Source organism: Falco cherrug, chromosome 17, assembly GCF_023634085.1.
Source record: "Falco cherrug isolate bFalChe1 chromosome 17, bFalChe1.pri, whole genome shotgun sequence".
Lineage (NCBI taxonomy): Eukaryota > Metazoa > Chordata > Aves > Falconiformes > Falconidae > Falco > Falco cherrug.
In genome coordinates, this window is record NC_073713.1 from 2,371,249 (window position 1) to 2,393,205 (window position 21,957).

General features: G+C 45.6%; 1 protein-coding gene across 13 annotated transcripts in view; it reads left to right on the forward strand.

The window, feature by feature from the left end:
* Positions 1–21,957, forward strand: part of GRAMD1B (GRAM domain containing 1B) — a 141,648-nt gene that overhangs the window by 80,592 nt on the left and 39,099 nt on the right. For 8 of the 13 annotated variants that reach the window (XM_055728469.1, XM_027806719.2, XM_055728465.1 and 5 more), the window contains one exon: positions 21,519–21,729. In XM_055728469.1, coding sequence (XP_055584444.1) covers positions 21,519–21,729 — 211 coding nt within the window. Of the gene's footprint in view, positions 1–4,334; positions 4,444–4,619; positions 4,639–4,880; positions 4,904–12,169; positions 12,455–20,931; positions 21,436–21,518; positions 21,730–21,957 lie in introns of those variants that run through there. The other 5 variants (XM_055728470.1, XM_055728475.1, XM_055728474.1 and 2 more) reach the window with 5 other exon arrangements.

Here is a 21,957-nt window from a genome sequence, read left to right on the forward strand (position 1 = left end):
GGGCGCGCTGAACACTGTTCCGCAGTTTGTAAGCATGTGATTCACCCTCTGTGTGTTAATAGTTCCATTGAACTAAATGGAAACACTCGTATACTTAAAAGTTTCTTCTTGATCAAGACGATTCTGCTCAGCAAGTGGGCACGGTTAAGGCCAAATGTTGCCATCAGAGGTCTTGTGGCACATTATGCAAGAATCGCTTGTGTCCTGGTCAACATCTCTTCTGCTTAATCACATTTGCCAACTGAAATTCCTCTTAGGAACAGGACTTTTCTTTGCTCTTTATTCTAAACTAGTTAGTGGCGTTCCTTCGGTTGATTAGGCAGCTGCTGTGTTTATGCTTGTATCTTCTCTTGCATGCCTCTGATTTCAGTCCTGGGTAGAAAGTGCATCTTAATGGCAGACTCCCCTTATTATTATTATAATTGATACTTACTATGAATGGTAACTGCTAATTTCAGTACTTTGAATCCGGTGAAAGTAAATTATATAAATTGAGATATAATAGCAATAATAGCATTGAAGTATAAAATATTGAAGTTCAGGAAATGGAGAGACCAAAACAAATGCTGCACACAAATCAGTAGCTTTTCTTTTCCTTCGCTAACTCTCATATGCTCTTGCAGAGCCACATGTTGAATACAAGATGGTGGAATGTTCTCTGAGCTTCTCCTTTACTAAACTTTTACGTCTGGCCAGCTTTAGGTTTGTGCTGCTGATTATACTTTTTATATTTTCTGGTGGTTTATTCTCTGTAACTGTTTTTCGTGGACAGAATGCTCTCTGTGGTTACAGCCAGGTGACCTGGGGGTAGATCTCTGCGTTCTTTCAGCTAACAGAAGATGTAAAATGCTGCCGTTCTCATTTGACAACATCACAACCACCCTATGTGTATGGCAGAGCAGCAGAGGAGGAGGAATTTGGGGTTTTTGTTGGTGGCTTTTTTTTTTTTTTTGGTGGGAGGGGTAGGTATATATTTAGGGTATATATTTTGAATCATTTTCAAACCACTTGGAATACCAGGTTTGGAAGAATGTGGCTTGACCGCACCTAATTTCAGGCCTTGGAACTGGAAGAAGGAAAATGGAGGAGAAAAGGAGTTGCATGAGGAAGACTTGGGGGGGGGGGGGGGCGGGGGGAAAGAAGGGAGGTGTATATTCAGGAGAAGCAAAGATTTGCTAACAGAAAAAACTGTCCATATATGCACATAATATAAGGGACCAGATTAGCTGTAAGGTGGGGGAGGAAGGACGACTTGTTTCTCTTTAGTGTGAGAACAGCTCTCTAACTAGAATAGTTCCTTTAATAAAATGCTAAGCAAACGAGGCTGTGTTAAATGATAGGAGGAAGAGATGGCAAGGTCTGAGGATTCCAGAGAAGTCGGTTGGAAGGTCTCATACCTTACGTGTATGGTGATGACATGTGAAGTGCTGTGAACCAAAAGGTTTGCACTGGAAACGGAGGCATTTTAGAAAGCTGGTGGAAAATTAAGAGCTGTAATTTCAGGGTATTTCTGATGCTGTAGGAATAGAAATAAAGCAGCTACAGAGGTCTGAAAAAAGTGCCCTCTGCTCATGAGGAGATTGGGTTGTGGCTGTGCAGCCCTCAAAACTGGAATTTATTTTTTTCAGAGCTGTCAATTATTAAAAAATGGTGTACTTATGTGGTGGCCTTCAATCTGATGGACATTTTAGGAATGAGGTTTGGGAGGCAAACTGTTGCTTAGCTGTAGGCTATGAAAGAAGGGATGTGTCTAGGGGTTGGAGCTTAGAGAATCTGAGCAGTATTCAGTGGCTGGTTCAAGGCAGCAAAAGTACATCATTGCTTTGAATGCCTGTTATGTTATTTTTCCAACCTTTCTAACGGGAAGAATAGGTTCCCCATTGATTCTTCTGAGTTTCTGTTTCAAAGACAGGTGATAGCACAACTGATTTTTGAAATGGATCCGTTTCTAAGACAGTGCTGTTTTACAGTGAGAGAGGCCCTAGAAGAAGGGCCTTGCTGTGCTGGGAGATTTTCAGGTGTGTCCAGTAATAGGTTGTACCCTGAAGGGCTTACATCCTACATAGTATTGGTGGTGGAAGTGGTGTTGGTCTTGGTTTGTAGATGAGGCACACGGAGATTACAGCCATTTTTACTTTTAACGTGTTTATTAATAGAGGTATACTAGAAAACTCCCCTACTGGAATCTTGGCTTAGTTGAGCAAAAACTTGTTACAGCTTAAAACAGTTCTTTAAAGGGAACAGCCTGCATTGATGTAAGAGCTAGCATCAGAAATGCAAACCGGCCAGCCATATCCCCTGTACGCCTCCAAAGTCACAAGCTGAATCCATGCAATTGCCCCACAGCAAGCTATGTCTTGCTCATATTTGGAAATACCAGAATTGCTATAAGGACATTTGTTCTTTCAAGGATCACAGCCCAAATCAAGAACTTCAGATGATTTAGATGTCGCTTTGCAAGATTTCCCATGTGAAACTCAAAATCATGTGGATATGTTTTTCTTGGAGTTTTTGGGAACAAAAATACAGTAAGTCAAACCAATTACCTAAATTGTAATGCTCAAAGAGCTGTAACACCAACCAAATGCAAACCTTTAGAGAGTCTTGCATTGCTAGCAAACAGCAGCAAAAAAAAAAACCCAAAAATTGTTGGACTGGGCTGCTGAAAATTGGGGTATATATTTTGGGGCTTTATATATTAATATATAAAGTATATATTGGGGCTGAAAGTTACAGAAAGCAGAACTGGAGACAGAAAAAATAATGGTGGAATTCTGGCATTGATCCATGCACCTGCCAATGTGGGACAGTTCCCTGTTTTGTTTTTACTAATGGTTACCTAATGTTGTTTATAAACATGACAAGTGAATGGCTTTATACCATTTCTCTTGTGCTCTTGACTGCAAGTATTTGACTTCAGCCTAATTGTTTCCCTCAATATTATCACATTGCTCGTTGTTATATAACCTTTTAATACGACTTCTGTTTCTCTTTGATATTTACATTCTTTGAATATTTGTTGACTACTTTGTTTGCCCTTTGAGGTTTTTTGTTTTGGTCTTTCCTCCCCCCATAAATAAGGTTCGTGAATAGTGTGATGTTTTTGTTGCTTTCTTTTGAACTTACTGCTCTATAAAAATATATCTGTGGTTATATGGCACCCTTATAATAAAGTTCCTGATAGAGATGAACTGATCATCCAGAGCAAATATTTCATCACCTTCCATGAGGTATGATTGATCAGACTGTGCAGCTCTGAATCACGTTAGTCTTTCCTGCTCCTGTATCATTTTGCAAGAACATGTCTAATTTGCTTTGTGCTCGTACCCTGCATGCACACTACTGAGCTCTGCTGCTTTCTTGCTTTCTCAATTCTTTGAATTGCTGGGCATGACTTTGTGTTTTCTGCATTATACCTGTTTGGAGTAGGTACAAAGTCAAGCTAATGTTCTTCATGCTTTACCCAGAAGAGAATCCGTCACAGTCTCTGTTTATTTTTCTTGTGAGACAGGTTTTTGTATGTGTTTTTATATACACTTTCAGTATGAGTCACATTGCTACCTTCTCCATTTTATAACCTCTCTGTAGAAGATGGCCTTTCAAAGGGTTTATATTTGGAAATAACCCGTGTGTTGTCAAATATTTCTCCTGTTGCTGGCTGTGCTGCCTGCTGTTGTATGAGGGAGGTTAGACGGTTTGTGTTGTGTCTGATAAGGTTTAGAGAAGGGTGCAGAGTCCCTCTAGCTCAGCGAGATGAGGAGTCAGTATGTTTGCAGAAATGACTGAGTTGTCAGAGTGCTTTGTGGGAGTAAGGAAGTTGAATCCTGGGGTAACTGGGATGCTTAGGTCCATGCTGACTGTTCTGCTCCTTTGTCATCACGGAAGTACTCCCTGGTGGTTTTTTACAGTGGGGAATAGAGGGATATTTAATAAAACTCTTCTAAAGTGCCCCTGCAAAAATGTTCGGGATGCCAGGGATGTGCAACAACATGGAGAGGCTGTACCAGGGCAGTAGACAGGTGGGTAAGAGCAGGAGAGGAGAAGTCGTCCTGAAATTTTACAGCTGTCGTCAGTGGATGGAGTGAGGAGCAGGCAGGGTTAACTGAGCTCCAGTGATGTGGGCTCCAGGGCATTCTTAAAGAGACAGGGGGTGCTTTTCTTTCCAGTGGGCAGCAGCCAGTTCAGATGCCAGAGCTGGGTAGCAAGTTGCAAAGGCGGCTTTGTTTCTGCCATGCCAAGCTGTTATCAGAGCAGGGAATCTTTTTGTCAACTACTTTTGAAAGCATAAAATGCATCGGAGCAGTAAGATTCTTGAATGGTTTAATGATCTCTCCCCCCGCAGAATTGCTTCTGTCTGCAGTTTAAATGGTGGTTTCGGAATCGGAGAGCAGAGGAGCAGGGAGGACACGCAGCTGCGCCCCAGGAAATGCGATGTGGTAACAGGTGGCGATGCGATCATTTAGCTCTTCATTTTCCATCTCCCAGGCAGGCAGGAGGACTCCTTCCTGTGGGTGCAGGTTCTTTTGTGTTCCTGCGTGCATTGTGAGGTCAGGCAGTTCCGCAGGAAAAAGGATGCCCTGGCGCAGTGCGGGGCTGCGACCCGGACACGCAGGGTTTGGCTGAGAAAGGTGGTGGAAGGTACGGGGGTGTGGGGGGAGAAGCTGAGCAAGATTCTTATGGAGCAATGTTCTGTCTTCGTGGGAGCAGGGGCTGGACTGAGTAGTAGCTCTTGAGTGTTAGTGAGTCTCTGGGTGAGCCCAGCAGATTACAGGAATCTGAGACCATCCTGGAAGAAAGGTCAAGCAAGGTGAAGAAAGTCAGTCGGTGAGAGTGGGGATGAATCCAGTGTGTGTGAACGGGTATCGGGCTTGGAAATCGGAGGTGGCTCAGGAGGAGGCTGAAGGTAGAGATTGGGGTAGTGCTTTGGGGAAGGCTTTAGGAGGCTGATTTTGGTTGGGATAAAAAGATCGGAACAGTCCAGAGGAGTGGAGAAGCAGGCATTACTGTAACTGGATTATAGGACACAGAAGCCCACGCTGCACCAGCCAGTGCTAAAGAAAGAGATCGGACCCTTTTAGGGTCCTTTTCCTCATCCTTCTCTTCAAAAATCTACTCACAGGTCTGAGCTGTTCCAGCTCAGTACAGTGTGGAGTAGGGAACGGAGGGGTGGTGGTGGCGGCGGTGGAGGGGATTGAAGGAGCGGGGCATGTCTGTACCAGGAGAGTGGCTGCAGCCCCTGGCACGGAGCAGCCGATGTGCATTTTGCTCTCTCCAATGGCGGCCATTGAAGCTTTATCCAGATGTCAGGGAATTCTGTCTTTGTGCTGAGCTTGCATAGGAGCAGCGTATATGAGGGTTGCTGCTCAATTACTGGGAGCAGGGGGGGGGGGGGAATGTGGCTTTCTCATCTTCAGAGTGGTATCCAAAGAACATAATTTGTTTGTGTTGGGTTTGAGGTGAAATTTTGCTGCTGCTTGTCCCCTGGTGGCTATCTTCTCAATGTAACTGGAAGCACAATGGCACGATATTTTACCCTTGTCCTGAAGGGATAAGAAAAGGAATATGCATAGATAATGGAGGCAGTACTGTAAGGATTCCACAGGGACCTGTAATTAATGGGTGATCACCCGTTTCTGTTGTTATTTGTCTTTGTGAGTGTGGTAGTTTTCCCCTGGTCAACCTGTTGTTTTGCTTTTCTCTTCATCCTCTCTTAAACTGGGCACTGAGATCTCGCAGCTGGGCTGCATTCAGACCCTAATGCTTGAAGGTGGCTCCGTGGATTGTGTAGGGTTTGAAATTAGTGCAGCTTCATCATGCCTTTCCCTGCACAGCTGAGGTCTTGCACTGTACGCTCCTCAGGGTGAGGGCCCCGGCTGGCCGCAAGCTGCCCAGCCCTCAGCACAGTGCTATAAAACAAATAAAAATGGGCGTTACTTTTATTAGTGCTTGATCTCAGAGACAGCTGTTAGTGTTACTGATGTGCTTGTTAATCTTCATTTTCAAGTACGCTGACTGCTGTATACGTTATCTGTCAGTGCAGCGCAAGTGCTTCTGGCGTAAAATACGCACCAGCTTATCAGTGCAGTAGAACAGAGCATCTAATGGTTTCAGAGAAAAAAAAGGAGATGGATTTAGTTTTAAGTGGAAGTCAGCAGGGGACTTAAGGATATGTAAGTGTCTTCGTAATATATGATTAGGAATTCAAGACAGAGAGCTTGTGGGAGGTCAGCTCAGCCAGCCTTTTTCACTGCATCATCCCAAGCTGGTTGTTTCCAGGCCAGGAGCTATTACCTGTCCATGATCCATGATGCTTTTGCTTTGAGCTCTCTGCTTATCCGGACCAGGATGCAGTGCCTGCACACCATGTTGGGATGTGATTCTGTTGGTCTCAGCCTACAGGGCAGAGTGGGGCCTACAGAGCAAAACCGACGGGTTCCCCTTGTGCTGTCCTTCTCCTCACTGTCAGCAGTCAGGCTGAATTAAAGAGGGCTAAAACTGCATTCCATATCCTCATGGATAAAACCGTTTATGAAAGTGATAGCTTTCAGAATTTTGGGCAGTTCCACATGTGATGACAGCAGTTGCTGAAGAAACTGTCTAGAAAGGTACTGGCCATGCAAAACACGCTTGTCCTGTGTGAAGGCTCCAGCTGTCCCTCGGACACTTCACTTGGCGATGCTGAGCCTAACTCCCCGCAGCCTCTTTCCTCACGTCACTTCACCTTTTCTGCTTTTGTTTTTCCACGTGCTGATTGTTTCAGCGTGGCCTTGAGGACAACAGGTAGGGCTCAGTTTCCTAGGCGAGGTGGGATCTGCTACTTGTGAATGTCTTTAATTCTGTGTGGTTTCATTTGTGCAATTAAGGAGAGCTAATTAGCTCCTTTTAGTGCAGTCTCCTTGCAGAGGTAGCTGACCTCTTGTTAATCCTGGATTAAGTTCTTATTAAGAACTGGCTCTTTGTGTGTCCCAGTTAAGATGTTGACACTTTGTTCTCTCTCTCCTTGTTCCCCGCCTCCCCCTCTTCCTCCCCATGCCTTTGAGCACATGATTGCCTGCCTCCTCCATCCTCCATCCCCCACTACTGTAGGAATGTAGCAGCTACTGTATCTTGCTCCGTGCTCCATGAAAATGCCATTGTCAGTTCAGAGGACTCTAAAAAGATTTTTGCTTCATCTGGTACCTGTCTAGGAGCCCATTTTCTGTGAGGGAGGAGGAAGAGTTTTGGCAGTGCTTCTTATTGCTTAATAGGGTGAGAATGTGGTGGGGTTTAAAGAGTAGCACCCATTTTGTACGCCAGGGGCTGGAAGGGTGTTCCATGGTCTGAGCACGGGCTAGCAAACAGGACCACATGTCCCAGCCAGAGAACTCGCCCTGTACTATGCTGCGCGTTCAAAAGCTGAGTCCGTACGTTCATGGCCAAAGAGAGTGTTTAGGAGAAAAGCACCTTCTGTGCTCCAGCAATGGTACGAGCGAAAAAAAAAATGAACGCGTGGAAAATACTAATTACCACCCAGATGCGTCAGTTACCCACTAATGCTAATCCTACTTGCAGATCTTGAGGTTGTAGCACTACACTGACTTTTCCCTGAGGACATGCTTTCTTGACATTCCTGATAGTCTTTCTGAAGACATGGCCAGAAGTACTATGTAAGTCTTAGTGTCCCCTGGTTCTGTTCTGAACTCAGCTGGAAAGTAGAGATGTTGGGGAATAACTGTCTCAACGGCTTTCCGTTTTCAAAAAAGATCCTATTAAAAGTGGACAAAGAATTTTTCAGGGAAGGGGAAATGAGAAACTTTATGTGGTTTCAAATCCAGGTGCTCATTGTTCCCAGCCATTTGCAGACACTTCTAAAGACTGCTGCTTGCTGCTGTATCACCGGTGTGGCTTACGGGGGGGTAAGGTTGCTCTACCTGCATACAGAGTTTATCTCAAACCCACTTGTTGCTCCGTAGACCTGGGCGTTGAGGCACTGGACTGTCCCGTGTGTATCTGTCATCAGTCCCGGTCTTTAATTTCTTGAACAGTGCATTATTTCCTCTCACCTGAGAGATGCAATATGTATGAGTATGCTTGTGTTACGGCTGGGTCTGTGGCACAGCTCAGTCCAGCAGGCAGCAAAGGTACGCCTGGCACTGTCTGCGCGAACGCGAAGGGCCTGCCACAGATAGGCATGCTCTGAATTAGAGCATCCCTGGGCGGGTGCTTGTGGTGAATGACTGTTCACCTTTCTGTAGGGCTTGGTAGTCCCTGTGGCATTCGGGGTGTGACCATGTCGTGCCGTGAATAGCTCAGCAGTTGAGCCCTCCTAAAGCTGTCCTTCATACATGAGATAATGCCCTAGTGCTTGTCCTGATTCTTTTAACATCAGTACCAGGGAGGGCTGAGAGACATACGTGCAAGTAAACCCAGTCGACATAAAATGGGTTCTGCAGCTCTTGAACAAAACCAGGAACTGGTAGCTTTATGTTCAGAAGAGCTTCCTTAAGGGCGCCTAAAGATCGTCTTCTCAGTGCAGTATTATCCCAGTACTATCATCATGAAACAAGCTGTTTGTAGTGACATGAAGGGCGCTGCACAGACCCAGAAATGTAATGAGAGTATTTGCTCTTCTGAGAGTTCTGGGTTGAATTTTGCCGGTCTGCTGAAGTTTGTAAAGCTATTGAGGCGTTACGTAATTTTTCAAATTACCCATAACTTTGCCTCTTGCACGCCATCCCAGATAAGCCTAAGAAGCTTTTCTCGAAGTAAGTCTTGCATTTTTACTACTGCTCTTACAGCGCTCTTGGAAGCAGAACTTCCGTTTGATTCATCTTCTCTCCTGACAGTCTGAAGAGTGGGTAGGTTTTAAAGTCACGTGTTGAGTCTATCCTACCACTTCATGACCTGCTTTGAGCCTTTGCATGTTCTCCATGGTTCTGAATCTGAAGTAGCCATTATACTGAATTTTGCCAGAGCCTTTGGGTAAGTGTGCCTCTCATGTGAACACTGAAAAATACTATCTCCTTCAAACCTTGACAGTCATTTAGACAAAGCATCCTAAAATTCGTAGAGGCTGAGAATCACACTTCCAGCTATTTTCATACATCTTTGAAAGCCATAAGAAAAAAAAACACTGAAAGTTTCATAGACTGTAAAACGAAATGGGACCATTCAGATATCTCTTTTAAGTCCTGTCAAATGCAAGGTATAAGACTTGCCTGAACTGATTCTGGTTTGAGGTACAGAACAGTACCTTGTGTAATATTGTTTGCTGCAGATGGATGATCTAGCCTTGAATTAGTTCCAGGGGTTAGTTTTGTTTAGTTCCGAAAATGCATCTCTCTTGTCTAGTCAGAATTTGTCAGGCTTCAGCTTTCGGCACTTGGTACTGTTGCACTTTCATCTTTTACCCAGTATTATCAAATGCTCACCTGGAACACCAGTTTAAAGCTTGCCATTCCTCGACCTCCAGTCTGTGGTGAGTGGATTGAGTGCCACTGCCTTTATTGTTCATCGCTCTTGTCTGAACCCTGTCCAGACATTTAGCTACGTTGTTCACGAGTTGAAACTAGAGACAGTCCTAGACATAGCGTTTCAGTGGGAATTGTCATCCTCAGATGCGGAGGTACCATTGCGTTGGACACAGGGAGTAGGAAAGTTTGTATGTTACATGCCATTTTCTTCAAACATGTTCGGAAATTCACCAGTTCATGAACTTTTGTAAGCACTTGAAACTTGTAATGGTCACGTGAAAATAAAAAGTCAAGGTGCAAGTTACAGTGGCTCTGCTGCTCGGACTGGATAATGAGATTTTGCTGTGTTCTTGGTCATGCCTAGGTTTGTGCTGCTCCGTTTTTGGTGAGGCACACAGGACTACTGCATGCAGATTTCTCCAGTTGCAAAACACACTAGATTTACCCATAAACACTGAAATGTGGTCCAATGGATTGAAAAATAAACTTTTGAGGAGAAGGCATTGCAAAATTAAGAGAATTCTGTGTTGGTAGAAGGTCAATATGTGGGAGGACAAGATCGTGTGGGATTTGGCCCGAACTCCTCACTGCCAGTTGTTACTTGCCTTTACAACTTTTCCTGTTAGAGACTGTGCGTTTCCACTTAGCTAGAATACTCCATCCTTACGGGGACTTGCAGATCTAAAACCTATAGTCAGATGTTACTGAGTGAAGCGACAAATATTATTGTCAGCTCTTGTGATTGTGCTTTGGATTAATTTTGCTTGGTACCCTTTGTAAATCTCCAGTACTTGTAAAAGTGTAACGACGTAAGAAACGTTCTCGTTTTGATAGAAGTTTCTCCCATGATTGCAGAGGAAACCTTGAGAGCAAAACCTGAACAAATGTGCGCTAATGGAATGAGAGGACTAAAAACCAGGTTTGTTTCTGTGAAATTAGATTTCAGGTGCCAAGTTCATGTTTGGGATGAAAGCTGGTGTGTTTTATGGTGCTGCCAATCATAAGCATCTAAACAGAGAAGGTGAAAAAGGAAGCTTGGTCACAAGATAGACATCACAAATTGACATCAAGCTGATGGATCTCTTAATGGGGCAATGCATTTATTGAATGGTGGTAATATACACAGTAAACCCGTGTACATCTCTGTATTCTTTGAGTAATATGAAAAGGGTGATGGTGCAGTTGTACTATCCAGATAAAAGCGTGTATGGTGATAGCATTTTCAATTTAAAATCATGTGCAGCATTTGAAATGCATGGTGGTGTGAGCCTGCTGGAGCACTGATTCTTAAGAGCAGAGCACCTCCTGCTCCCACTGATTGTGATTATAGCGAAATGATGCATAATCAGCCTTTTGGAGAGATGCTCTTTTGGGACATTAGCATTGAAAGCTGTGACTGATTCTTAGGAGAAGAGAAAATGGTCAGCCCTGTGTATGGAATGGGTAAAACGCAACAAAAGAAAGCAAAACGTGGAGTGACGAGCATTTCCATCACTTCAGGCACAGCACCTTCTGTTATCAGTGGGGAGCAGTAAGTCCCCGAGGGGGTCATTCGCAGCGTCTGAAGGTGGCTGTAGTCAGCCTCCTCACTCAGGTTCGCTCTGAATCATGCTCTGGAGCTGCCTGCCTGGCTCAGTTGATACCGCAGGGGACTCTGAAAATAAACACCTGAGGTGGGCGATGTGAATGTAGACTGGAGACTGCTGAGGCACAGAAGTGATACACAGTGTAAATTTTTAAACTACTGTAGCCACACTGGTACAGGAGCTTCTCTGGGTACTCTTTAAGGCTTGTTTCCGCTAGAAATTTATTTCACATTTAAAGCCCTAAGATAACCCAGAGTACTTCCACATGTGGACGCTTGGGCTTCAGATCAAGGGTGTTCACATCAAGTTCTACACTATTTCCTTGGACAGATAAGGCCCAATTTCATATACTGGAAGGAAAAATGCAGGCTAGCTGATTGTTTTGCTCTCTTCTTTTTCATCCTTCAGCCTGTGTAATATATATTGTACTGTGAGAGCGCTTGAGAGGGACTGAAACCCTTGTTATTCTAGCATAAAGCTGTCTATGAGCAGGCGTGTGGGGTTATGGTGGTCTGTACATCCCCCAAAGAAGCACTGGGTACTAATGCTACTGGAGGCTTGTAAACTTGGCTTGGTGACGTTTCTTTAAAAATCCCAGGCCTGTTCACGCATGGATGGGCATGAAAAATGAAACCAAATTAGCTTCCTAGATGAAGTAAGCTCAGCTGAGTTGAGGTCACCTTAATTCTGAATGAGTGTGTCCTCACAGTGTTTCATTCAGTTTAGATAATCCACCTTACCAGTTAGTTAGGTTTTGTTTTTCCAGGCTGTTCTTGTATTGACATGTTTACAGGTTTTGAAACTTTCTCCCCCACGTAGGAATGGTCCAGCGTGCACACAGGGAGGATGAGTATGGTTATTTTTTTTTTTTCTTCCTCCCAGCCTGTCGGACCTTAACCGGTAGGCTTTGCCCAACTTTACGGGCAGCATGTAGGAGTGACAGGTATACCCGGGGGGCCTTGGGGGGGATGGCAGGAGCCCCCCCGCCCCGCGTGTCTGGGGGCTGGTGAAGCCGCGGAGGGGGTTGCATTATGTAAAGGGGCAGCCCACGGGCTGCGTGCGTGCGCGTGCGCGTGTGTGTGCGCGTGCAGCCGCGTGTGTGAAAGGGTGGGGGTGGGGTGGGGGGCGGCCGCGCACACGGCGTGGGGCTGGGGGAGGAGAGCGGCTGAGCCATGGCAGGAGCCCGAGCGGCGTGCCAGGCCGCTGGGAGAGGGGGCTCCGCGTGCCCCTGAGCGGCCCCGGGCACCCCCGCCCCCCCCTTTCCCTCGGGCAGGGCTCTGGGATGGTGCGGGAGGTGAGCGCCCCCCGCCCCCCCCCCGCCGGCCCCCCCTGCGCTGCCCCGCCACGCGCGAGTGCACGAATGAATGAATGAATTCCTGGCTGCTCCGCGGCGCGCCGGTCCCTAATGGCTACCAGGTTAGTGTGACTGCTGCTCCTCCCGCTGCTGCCTCCCTTCCTCTCCCCTCCGCGGTCTCTGTGCTGCCTGCGGGCTCCGGCTGTGCGTGCACACGTGTGCGTGTGTGTGCGTGCACGTCTGTGCCAGAGGAGCCGCGGGGCTGCGTGTGCGGGGCTCAGCACAGGTTTGCCGAGCAAATCTGCCGTCGGAGACACGCGCTTTCAAGGCAGATTAAACCTGGAGTCCATGTTGGTTGCTGCTGCTGCTCCTTTCTGTTTGGGGGACTCGAAAGCAGACAGCGTGACATCATGTTGCGGAGATGCTTCGTGGCTTTCCCCTTCCACAGGCTGATTCCTTTTCCCCTTGTTCTTCCCCATGCCCGCGCCCTGCCTCTCCTGCAGCGGAATTGCTACAGCAGCCTTTTCGATTGTTTGAAACCACCGATGAGCAAATCTGATGGCTCCCCCCTCCCAGCTTTCGTTCCCCTCCCCCCTCCCCCTTTTCCCTTTACGCCTGCTGTATCCCCCATCCCCCACCCCCCGGAGGGGCAGTTATTACCCTCATAACATCTGGGGGTGCGGGGAGAGGCGGGAGGGGGCTGGGGTCGGGGGGGGGCTGGCAGTGCGTCACGGCAGGGCAGCTGCTGCGGATCTGCTGTATTTGTTTGCCCATGTGCTCCCTTGCTTTTAAAAGGGCTCGGAGCATGCACACTGACGTCTTGCTTCTGCTTTGCATTCCTCTCTGGGTTTGTCTGTTTGCAGTGATGGGAAGAGGAAAAATTTGTTTTGTGCTGCTTTTCCAGTCTGTCCTCCTGAGTCCATACAGGTGGCTTCCCCCCCCCCCCCCCCCGTTTTCTTTTTTAGCAGGGGAGAGCGGTAGGAAATGAGGACTCATTGCACTGTGCATGTTTATAGGCACTGAGAATCTGATGAATCCCCGTTCCCCCCAAAATTGCTGCTGCTTAAGATTACTGGTGACTAGCATTGCCCTGTCTGTTGTGGAAATCGCTGATTCGGTAAAGAGGGTACATTCCTGTTTCTTTGCTTCATTAAGGCACATGCATCTGAGAATTTTTGAAGCTGGTAGATGTAGGATGGAGCTTTTGGCTCAGTAGGACAGAAGGAAACTTCAAGCCCAATCTCAGAGATGTATTTTACATCAGTGTAATAACTTTGAATGTCAAGGGAAGCCCCCAGCTGCCTGTGCTGCTGAAAACCAGAAGGCTGGATAAAGCAAGAGAGAATATGTCATGTGGAGGGGGACAAGCCTAAACCAGGTCCTCAGGACAAAGGACAGTGTGTGACTCTTGCACTGAGGGTGTCTGGCTCTTCCCAGTATTGGCTGCGGCCCTTGACCTTCTCTATTTTTAACTTTCAGCTGGATAGTGCTGCTGCATGGTTAGAGCAAAGGGGAGAGATTGCACGGAGGGTATTGGGGTGAGGGGATGTGAAATTGTTGCATTGTTGTTTTCAGCATGGTAAAGGGATGAAACGTTAAGGGATGAGCAAAAGAAACTGGTTTGATCACAGCTTTGAAGATCACAGCATCTTCCATTAATTTATGAAAGCTGATGCTGATGAGCAGCAGGAGTGAGTGGGAAGGTGTAAAGCTGTAGCTTTGTCTTCTGCTCCTGAGGTATACAATATCCCTGTCCACCCCCGCTTTGTCGCTGATGAGATGTGGTGTGAGGCTTTGTTAGACGTTTAATCTGTGGTTTATAAAACCTCTGCCACAAGATTAGAATGTGTTCAGGGGGACACTACCTGTGCTGGGGATGAAGTCCTGGGATGCTCTTAGCCTTGGTAAAGTTATAGCAGGAGATGGGCAGAAAGGGAGAGTGCTTGTGCTCTTCTTGAGGTAACCTGGGAGTTGTATCACGCCTAAGCCCCCATCTAAAAATCGACATGGATCTTTATCACCAGCTCTTTAGTGCTATATTGCATTTATCTCACTCTCCCTTGAAACAATGCTCGTGGGTTGATGCATGACAGCAACGCAGCGTCTCCAAACCATTGAAAGATTTTGATGTTAGCTTGGAAATAATGAGGTTTAAAATAAATGTGCTTGGATTTATTTTAATTTTATATTTTATTCTTTGACCTGGCAAGTTTTCAGACTTTTCTTTGCATCGGAGATGGCTTAAGAACGTCCTTCATTATTATATTTATTTTCTGAACAAGACTTGCAAGCTCTGTTCTACGCCACGTTCCAGGCTCTGAGATTTTGAAGATGGCATCGGATACTGCAGTTCTTGCTGTTAATGATGAGAGCCGTTGGCATTGTGGGGGGAGGAGAGGCAACAAAAGCCCCTGTCTGTTCCTCCTTTGGAAGTACGGCCAGCTATAGACCAAGTGGCCCACAGGTGACCGTGCTGGGGCTGTGTCTGAAGCAGACATGCTGTCAGCTTCAGAGGGATGTGAAATTCTTATTTTGCGTTATTTCCCCTTTATTGCTTCTCAGATTTCATTGTATTATCCGTCATACTTTGTTCCATGTGGTTTGTCGTCCTCTGGAGCAGATGGAATTATATTAATTTGTGAGTGATGGAGGGGTTTAGTGTGTGATTTATAACACGTGTTGGTTCTCTGCAGATTAATGATCCTTTCTAAATTACGACTGTTGCATTATTGGACAGTATTATTAAGATCTGTCTTGTTCTATTTTGAAAACATTTTCCAACTTTTTCTTGGGATTTTTGCAATAACTCCAAGTACGAAGGGAGCGGTGGAGGAATTGTTTGAGGCACAGCACAGTGGGAGTTTCTGTAAGATACCAGACCATTTGTCCATCAGAGTTGATAGTCTGTCTCTAGTGGTAACCAGTATCAGATGATTCAGAGGGAGACAATGACATTGTTAATAATACATTTGACCAACCTTGCAGTGCTGTATGTGGGCAGAAGGCAAATACCTTCGTAATACTTGCAGTGATTTGCTAATCCCCTGAAGCATAATAATTGCATTAATTTTATCTCATGAATATGTAAACATGCTATTGAATGTCATAGGACACCATTCTGTGAAATGTCAAAATAATCAGGGTTAATCTTTGACAGGGATGGACTTCTCTGGTAAAAACTAGTTGTTTAAAAAACATGCAGAAAGTATACTATTCTTGCTATTCTTTTTAGAGCACTTGTCATGAAACACTGCTTGGTTTCTGTACAGTCTTACAGGTGTCATTGATTTTTAATTTAATGCTTTCTTTTTTTTCCTTTTCACTGAGAGATGTAATATAAGTAAGAGCATTTTCTTATTGCTTGTAGAGCAATGGCAAGCCCAGGGAATTGCTTGAGGAGATATGGAGGTTTTCGTTCTTGGATTATCAATTTGAAGTGAGTGTAGGTTGGTGGTGATCAAAAGTTGTTACCATCTGCTTGCTGTTTGGTAGACTGCATAATGAGTTTCTGAATCTCATCTTTTTCCACTGATGTCAGACTGTATCACAGAAAAGTATCTCTGTAGGCGTCTGATTAACTGCCTTACTAGCTGTTTCTGAGGAGAATTAACGCTTTTTGTACTACAGCCAGGCTAGAGGTGCCTTCTTGACCTTGTAGCTTTTTCTGCTCTTTTCAAGACTTTATCAGTACAGTTCTGTTTCATGCTTGACGATCTCCTTCATTCTTGTTTAGGAAAGCATGTAAGCACAGGCTTGACTTTGTTTGCACAGCCCGTAGATTTCAGACGTACAGAGTTGAATATGTGCTTGAGTTCCTTGCTTGTTTGGGGACACGGTGCTCAGCACTTTCCAGAATTAAGCCCAGCATTTGCAGTGCTGTTGGTAACCCCAGTTTTGGGCCTTGAAGAACTTCCTGTCGGGTGGGTGCTATGGGCTGCGGGGAGATACGAGCAACTTCAACAGATTTACTCTTGGAAAGCAAGTTCTTTTGAGAACTGTGGTGGACTTTGGAGGCTGCCGATTTGGTGGCTTTCCAGATCAGGACCTTCTTGAGGAAGCCCACAGGGTTTAGAAATACACTGCAGGGAATGGTGTCATTGATGCCCGAGAGGCTGGTGATCACAACGGAGGTAGGGAGCATTGTGTACCTGAAGCTGCCACTTGCTTAGGTGAGCAGCCCCTGTTGCTACAAATCCTTTGGTACTCTTCGTAACATAGTGATTATTTCTGGCGAAATTTTGATTCGCATCCTGCAACTGGCAGATTCAAATGGATTTACTGTGTGTCATCTTAGTCTGTATCACCACCTGAGAAGAGGACAACAAGGTACTATTGCACAGTGTAGCTGCAGGTGCTGTGACAGTGCTCTTCTGCGAGCTGTTGTGTCTGGAGGATGGCTGCTGGCTATCAGGGCGTGTGTGACTTGGGAAAGACCTGTTGCAGGGTGCTTGTCTTAAGCCCAGGGATGGCTGTGTTGTTGCAGCAGACGGAATGATTATTTCGGAAGATCTGGTAGGATGGACAGACTTTCATGTTGATTCAGGACTGCCTGAACGCCATTCATGCAGAATTTATTTAAGAGACTTGAACAGAGTCAGGTTTCTTGTTGAGTTCTCTGTTAAAGCATTGCAAAGAGTCCTCATGGTTCCTTTGTAACTGTAAGAATTCCAAGCTTAGCTTTTGGAGTATAGACCGTAGCCTTTCCCAAAAGCTACTGCTTGCTGAAGTCTCTGTTCACCAGCTGGTCCATATCTTTACAGGAAATACTCTGTTGGAGGCAGAAGTTTGGCCTTTTTGCATCTTGCCTTGTGTCCTTGCTCTGTGGAGAGTCCAGGGTAGGATGTGACTGGGTGGCTTGTCTGTGCATTGCCAAATATTCATTGTTTTTCCACCACCTAAAGAAAAGCTCAGTTCTTCACTATGCTGCTCCAGATACCGAGGCTTGTCCTTCATGCGACTGAACAGACTTTGGCCTCTTCCTGGCTGTGTCACACTTGCTCGTGTTATTTTTACTGCAGCTCCAATCGTAGGACAAGGTGTTTCTCATAGGCACAGTATGAACATAAACCAAGACGATGTACTCTGCCTTCTGTGCTTTCATATACTCTGTGCAGGGGCTTCACCTAGGAGCAAGGGGCTGCTGCTTAGGTGGGATTATTTGTGTTCTGTCCCTGACTTCATCTGTTGTGTCTACTAAAGGCTGCGCCGCAGGGGCATGTGAGGCCCTGAATGCACTCTGGTCAATTAAGTCTGTAAAGCATTATTTATTACTATTATTTTTTTTTCAAAGTGGGTCAAGCCGTTTTGGCATTTCAGGCGTTGATTCCTGGTTCAATTGCAGGCCTCGGTCACTATGGCAACCGCAGAAAGCGTTCGTCATGGCTGTGCCTTGGGTCGGATTCAAACCTCGAGACTGAGCAGGAGCAGCGAGGGTTTTGAGGGGCTCGGGGCAGGGGGGGCGCGGGATGGAGCTGCAGGCCTGGGGGGTTGTGCCCCTCCTCGCTGCGGTAGAGGTGAAAGGCTGAACAAACAGACTCGTCGTGTTCTTCACTGCGTGCACACCCGTGGGGTCCTTCGTGTGAGAAACACTCGCCACTGCCCCGTCATCGGGTGGTGTGAGGTGGATTCAGACCTCCCGAGTTTGATCGGTTCTTTGCCACTTGCTTAAGGGAGAGCCCGAGAAGGCGCCCCTGAAGTGATCTTGTTTTCCTTCTCTCTGCAAAGGCGATAATCCATACGTACTTAACACAATGTGTATGTATGGCTTTAGTTTTCTAAAGCGTGCCAGAGATGCGAAGTGACTGGGAAATGAACTTGGTGGCCAGAGTTTGCCTGAGATGGCACCAAAACATGTGGTTGCGGTAGCGTGAACTGAGCCTGGACACACACACGCAGGTTTAAAGCTAGTTAGTGTTGCTGCTGCTCCTGTGTAGCTGCGGCAGTGTGGGTTACCCAACTGTGACTGAAAAACCCACCTGAGGAGCTTTGTAAGACCGTGGGTGATGAGCTTGAATTGGCCTCCGCAGCTGCGCGCTGCTTGGCAGGACCTGTACGAGATGTGTTAAGGCAGTTCTGGTGTGTGTGCTCAGTGTGAAGACTGAGAATGTATCTTCAGTGCCTGTGTGTGCGTGAGCCTATATTGGAACCAGTATTAATGTGTTTATTGTAGTCCACAAAAGGCAAAGTTTGTGGTTTCTCATATGACTACAGTTTAAGTAAAAGAGTAACAAAGGTTTTAGCAGGTTTAATCTGAATTTCACATGCGTGTGGTGCAGCTATACTCTGGTTTTGAACGGGTTATTTTGTGTTTTACTTTAGGAGCAGTATAAACTCAGTGCTCCTTTGTAACTGGAACTTGAGAGCAAGCAGAACCTTGACAGAATTTGACTTGGTCTTTATAGAGTTGCTTGAAGCTGAAACTCAGAATGAAACTTGTGAGTATGAGCTCTCCCATGAACTGAAAATGAGAAGGAGGTTGTGCGTGGTAAACTTGGGTTTCGTAGAGCTGTAGAGGAAAACCACGTATGTCTGTTCAAACAAGTTTAGTGATGTGTGACTTGGGAACATTGGCTTTGAATTCTTGCCTTGTATTTCTGGGGACCTCTCATATAAACCAGTTCATGTTGAATCAAGCTTGCTGGGGGCAAGATTTAGGAAATTTGATGTAATGTCAGATAAGCATAACACAGCATGAGCAGGAGCAATACAGCCTCAGAATCTGGGGTTCTTAACTGTAGAAATGGCAATTCAAAACCATTTCCATCTCTGGAAGCATTGCTGATGAGCTTAAGTCTCGGTCCTGTTTGCACAGCACCTTCTGCACATGCATGTAGTTGCTGACTTCGGTTGGTACCCTAGATGCAGCTATGCTGGGTTGTTCAAAAAGTGTGTACATCTCGAGCTTAGGCAGGAGCAGGAGCAGCAGGAGGACAGAAAAGGTGAAATACCCATTTTAACTGGGTCAGCTGGATGTCTGTAAAGAAACTCGATACTTTTGTACATTTCAATAAGCTGGAAAAACCCTGATAGTTTTACTTCATGATACACCTAAACTGTTGCAGGTAATGCTGCTGGGAGAACAGTCCAGATTGTCTTTTGTTTCAGATACGATTCAGAGGGATTAAAGCTTGAATATTGCTACAGTTGTGCTCTACGTGTGGTTATATTCAGTGTTCCTGTGTCTTGACCAGGAAGGGAGGACCCTATTGGCATATTTCACTCATGAGATGTGCCATTCTTAGGTGTGAACTGTGAAGAAACAAGCTAAATGAGGGAAATTACTCTGCAGGTCTTCACACTGGAGCTAACTTGCAGTTTAGGTGGCATTTGAACAAGTAGCTTTTTATTATTATGTATCTATATGGTTCTCAGTCTGTTAAGTAGAAATAGGTAATGGAGCGGAGTCTGTAATTTAATCCGTCTTGCTTGCTGCTTACAGAACATTTTGCAAACCCGTTTTCTCCAGCCTGTTCGTTATCTGCATGAACTTCCACACTTCATATTCTTGAAAGTACCTTCTAAGAATTTTCTGCAAAGTGTCATGCTGCTGTTCTTGCCAGTTGCAAGCTCCTTGCATGTCCAAGTATGAAATTTGATTCTGTTAATGTTTGCACAAGTGACTTTGTTGTATGCTTTCCGCAGATTGTTTAGGGAAGGTTTCATCACTTGTGCTTTAGCAGAAGCAGTGAGCAAATAGAGGATAACTTATGAGGCCAGTTCTTCCAGTACTAAACCAAACTAAACGAAACCTGGTAACTACTGGAGGAGCGTTTATTTTATCTACCTGTATCTGCTAACTAACATCTGTAAAATATTTTAGGCATCCCCAGAAGTAAGAGGTCAATATGATTTTTATCTGAAAATTAATGAAGCCTCAGGTGTGAATTCAACTTTTCTAGATTTTCAGAAAGGAAACAATCCATTTTAACTACCTCATTGTACCTTGCATTGTGAGAAGCAAACTTCAGTTTGCTATATGTAATTGGGCTTAAATTATAACCTGTGAGAGTTTGATTGTACTGGCTTCTTTAATTGAGTCCCTTACAGCTGTTAATTCCCTTTTTCTATTGCTCACTCTTCTGCCGCTCCGATGTGGTCTGCTTTATAATGCTGAGAAGATAACAGGGTGCCTTAACAGCTCAGCAGGGCAGAGTTAGCACCAAGTTCATCAGCCCAGGTTCCACTGTAACCTGCGGGTTGCAGAGTTCAGCCGTGGCTGAAAAGGCCTCGGAGATGTTTGGGCCGGTCATAAATAGATTTGGCTGCTGAAGGAAATGAGTTACGTGGGGAAAAATGGATGTAGCGCATGGTATTTTGAGGAGTCTGGCAGGAAGAAGCAGCATCAAAAGAGAAGGGACAATGAGGAAATCGGAGTTTTCCTGTTCTGTATAAATGTGTAACTAGCTTTCTGATTTCAGTGTTACCTTCAGCAAATGCGCTATGGGATGAGAAGTTCCATTTCCCTAAATGTTTCATAATTTCTCTAAAAGTCTGAAAGGTCTTGCTTTTCTCCATTTTGAAAGGGAAACTTTTTTTTTTTTTTAAATCATGAAAGCTTTTACATTAGAGCAAAACATTTTCATGCCCAACTCTTAACGGGTGTGAGAAAGGATGGTTTGATGCAGGAAATCATGACTGCATTGTCTGTCATCATGACTTCCCTCCTAGTGCCCCCTCGTTTTTGATGATCTTTAATGGAGTGTTTCCTTAAAAGATATTTTGGTTTTGTGCATCCTGTTGAGAATAGTTACACTTGCTGAAATAAAATAAAGAAGGGGCAGAGTGGGACTGTATCGAGAACACGCTGACATCTCCCTCATTCTGGAGTGCAAGTGTAGGTTTTCTAAGCTCAGGTCATCATTTTAAACTCTCAGAGTTGACAGGAGACAATGAGTTCATTCTCGTAGGCATTTCATCTGTGGTCAGATGAATTGAAGAGTGGGTGGAGAAAGACACTGGCAGGCCGTTGTAGTTTCCTCTGCCGCTGGTAAATTGTAACTGTCTACAGCCTAATTTTACTGGGGACGTAAGTCCCAAGTGTGGCATTGGGTGCATTGCTTCAGGAGGTCAGATTTGTCTGCTGTGCTAGTGGAGAAATCTGCAGGTAATGCACCGCCTGAAGGCATGGGTACAGTTGCTTTCTGTTTGAGTTGAAGATGATTAACTTGCTCTTCCTTTCTTTTGCAGTACTGCCAGTAACTCAAACCGCAGCACGCCTGCCTGCTCCCCAATCCTGCGCAAACGCTCCCGGTCCCCGACACCGCAGGACTCCCAAGGAGACGCCATGGTGGAAAAAGGCTCAGACCACTCGTCAGACAAATCCCCTTCCACGCCGGAGCAGGGTGTACAGCGTAGCTGTTCCTCTCAGTCAGGACGCAGTGGGGCCAAGAACTCCAAGGTGAGAAGCAAGCAAATTACTTTGGCCAAGATGCGCACGTGTCCCCAGTTCTAAACTCTCTTAATGCAGTATGCTAGCTTTGTCTTGTGCCTTTTTTCTCTGGCTAACTTTCCTTCTTCCTCCCCTGTCATACCTGTGAAAATTCTCCCTAGCTGGGAGCCGTTTGCGTAGGTCAGACTTCAGCACAACCCTGTCATCCTTTCAGTGACCTGAGTCCATGAGTTGCTG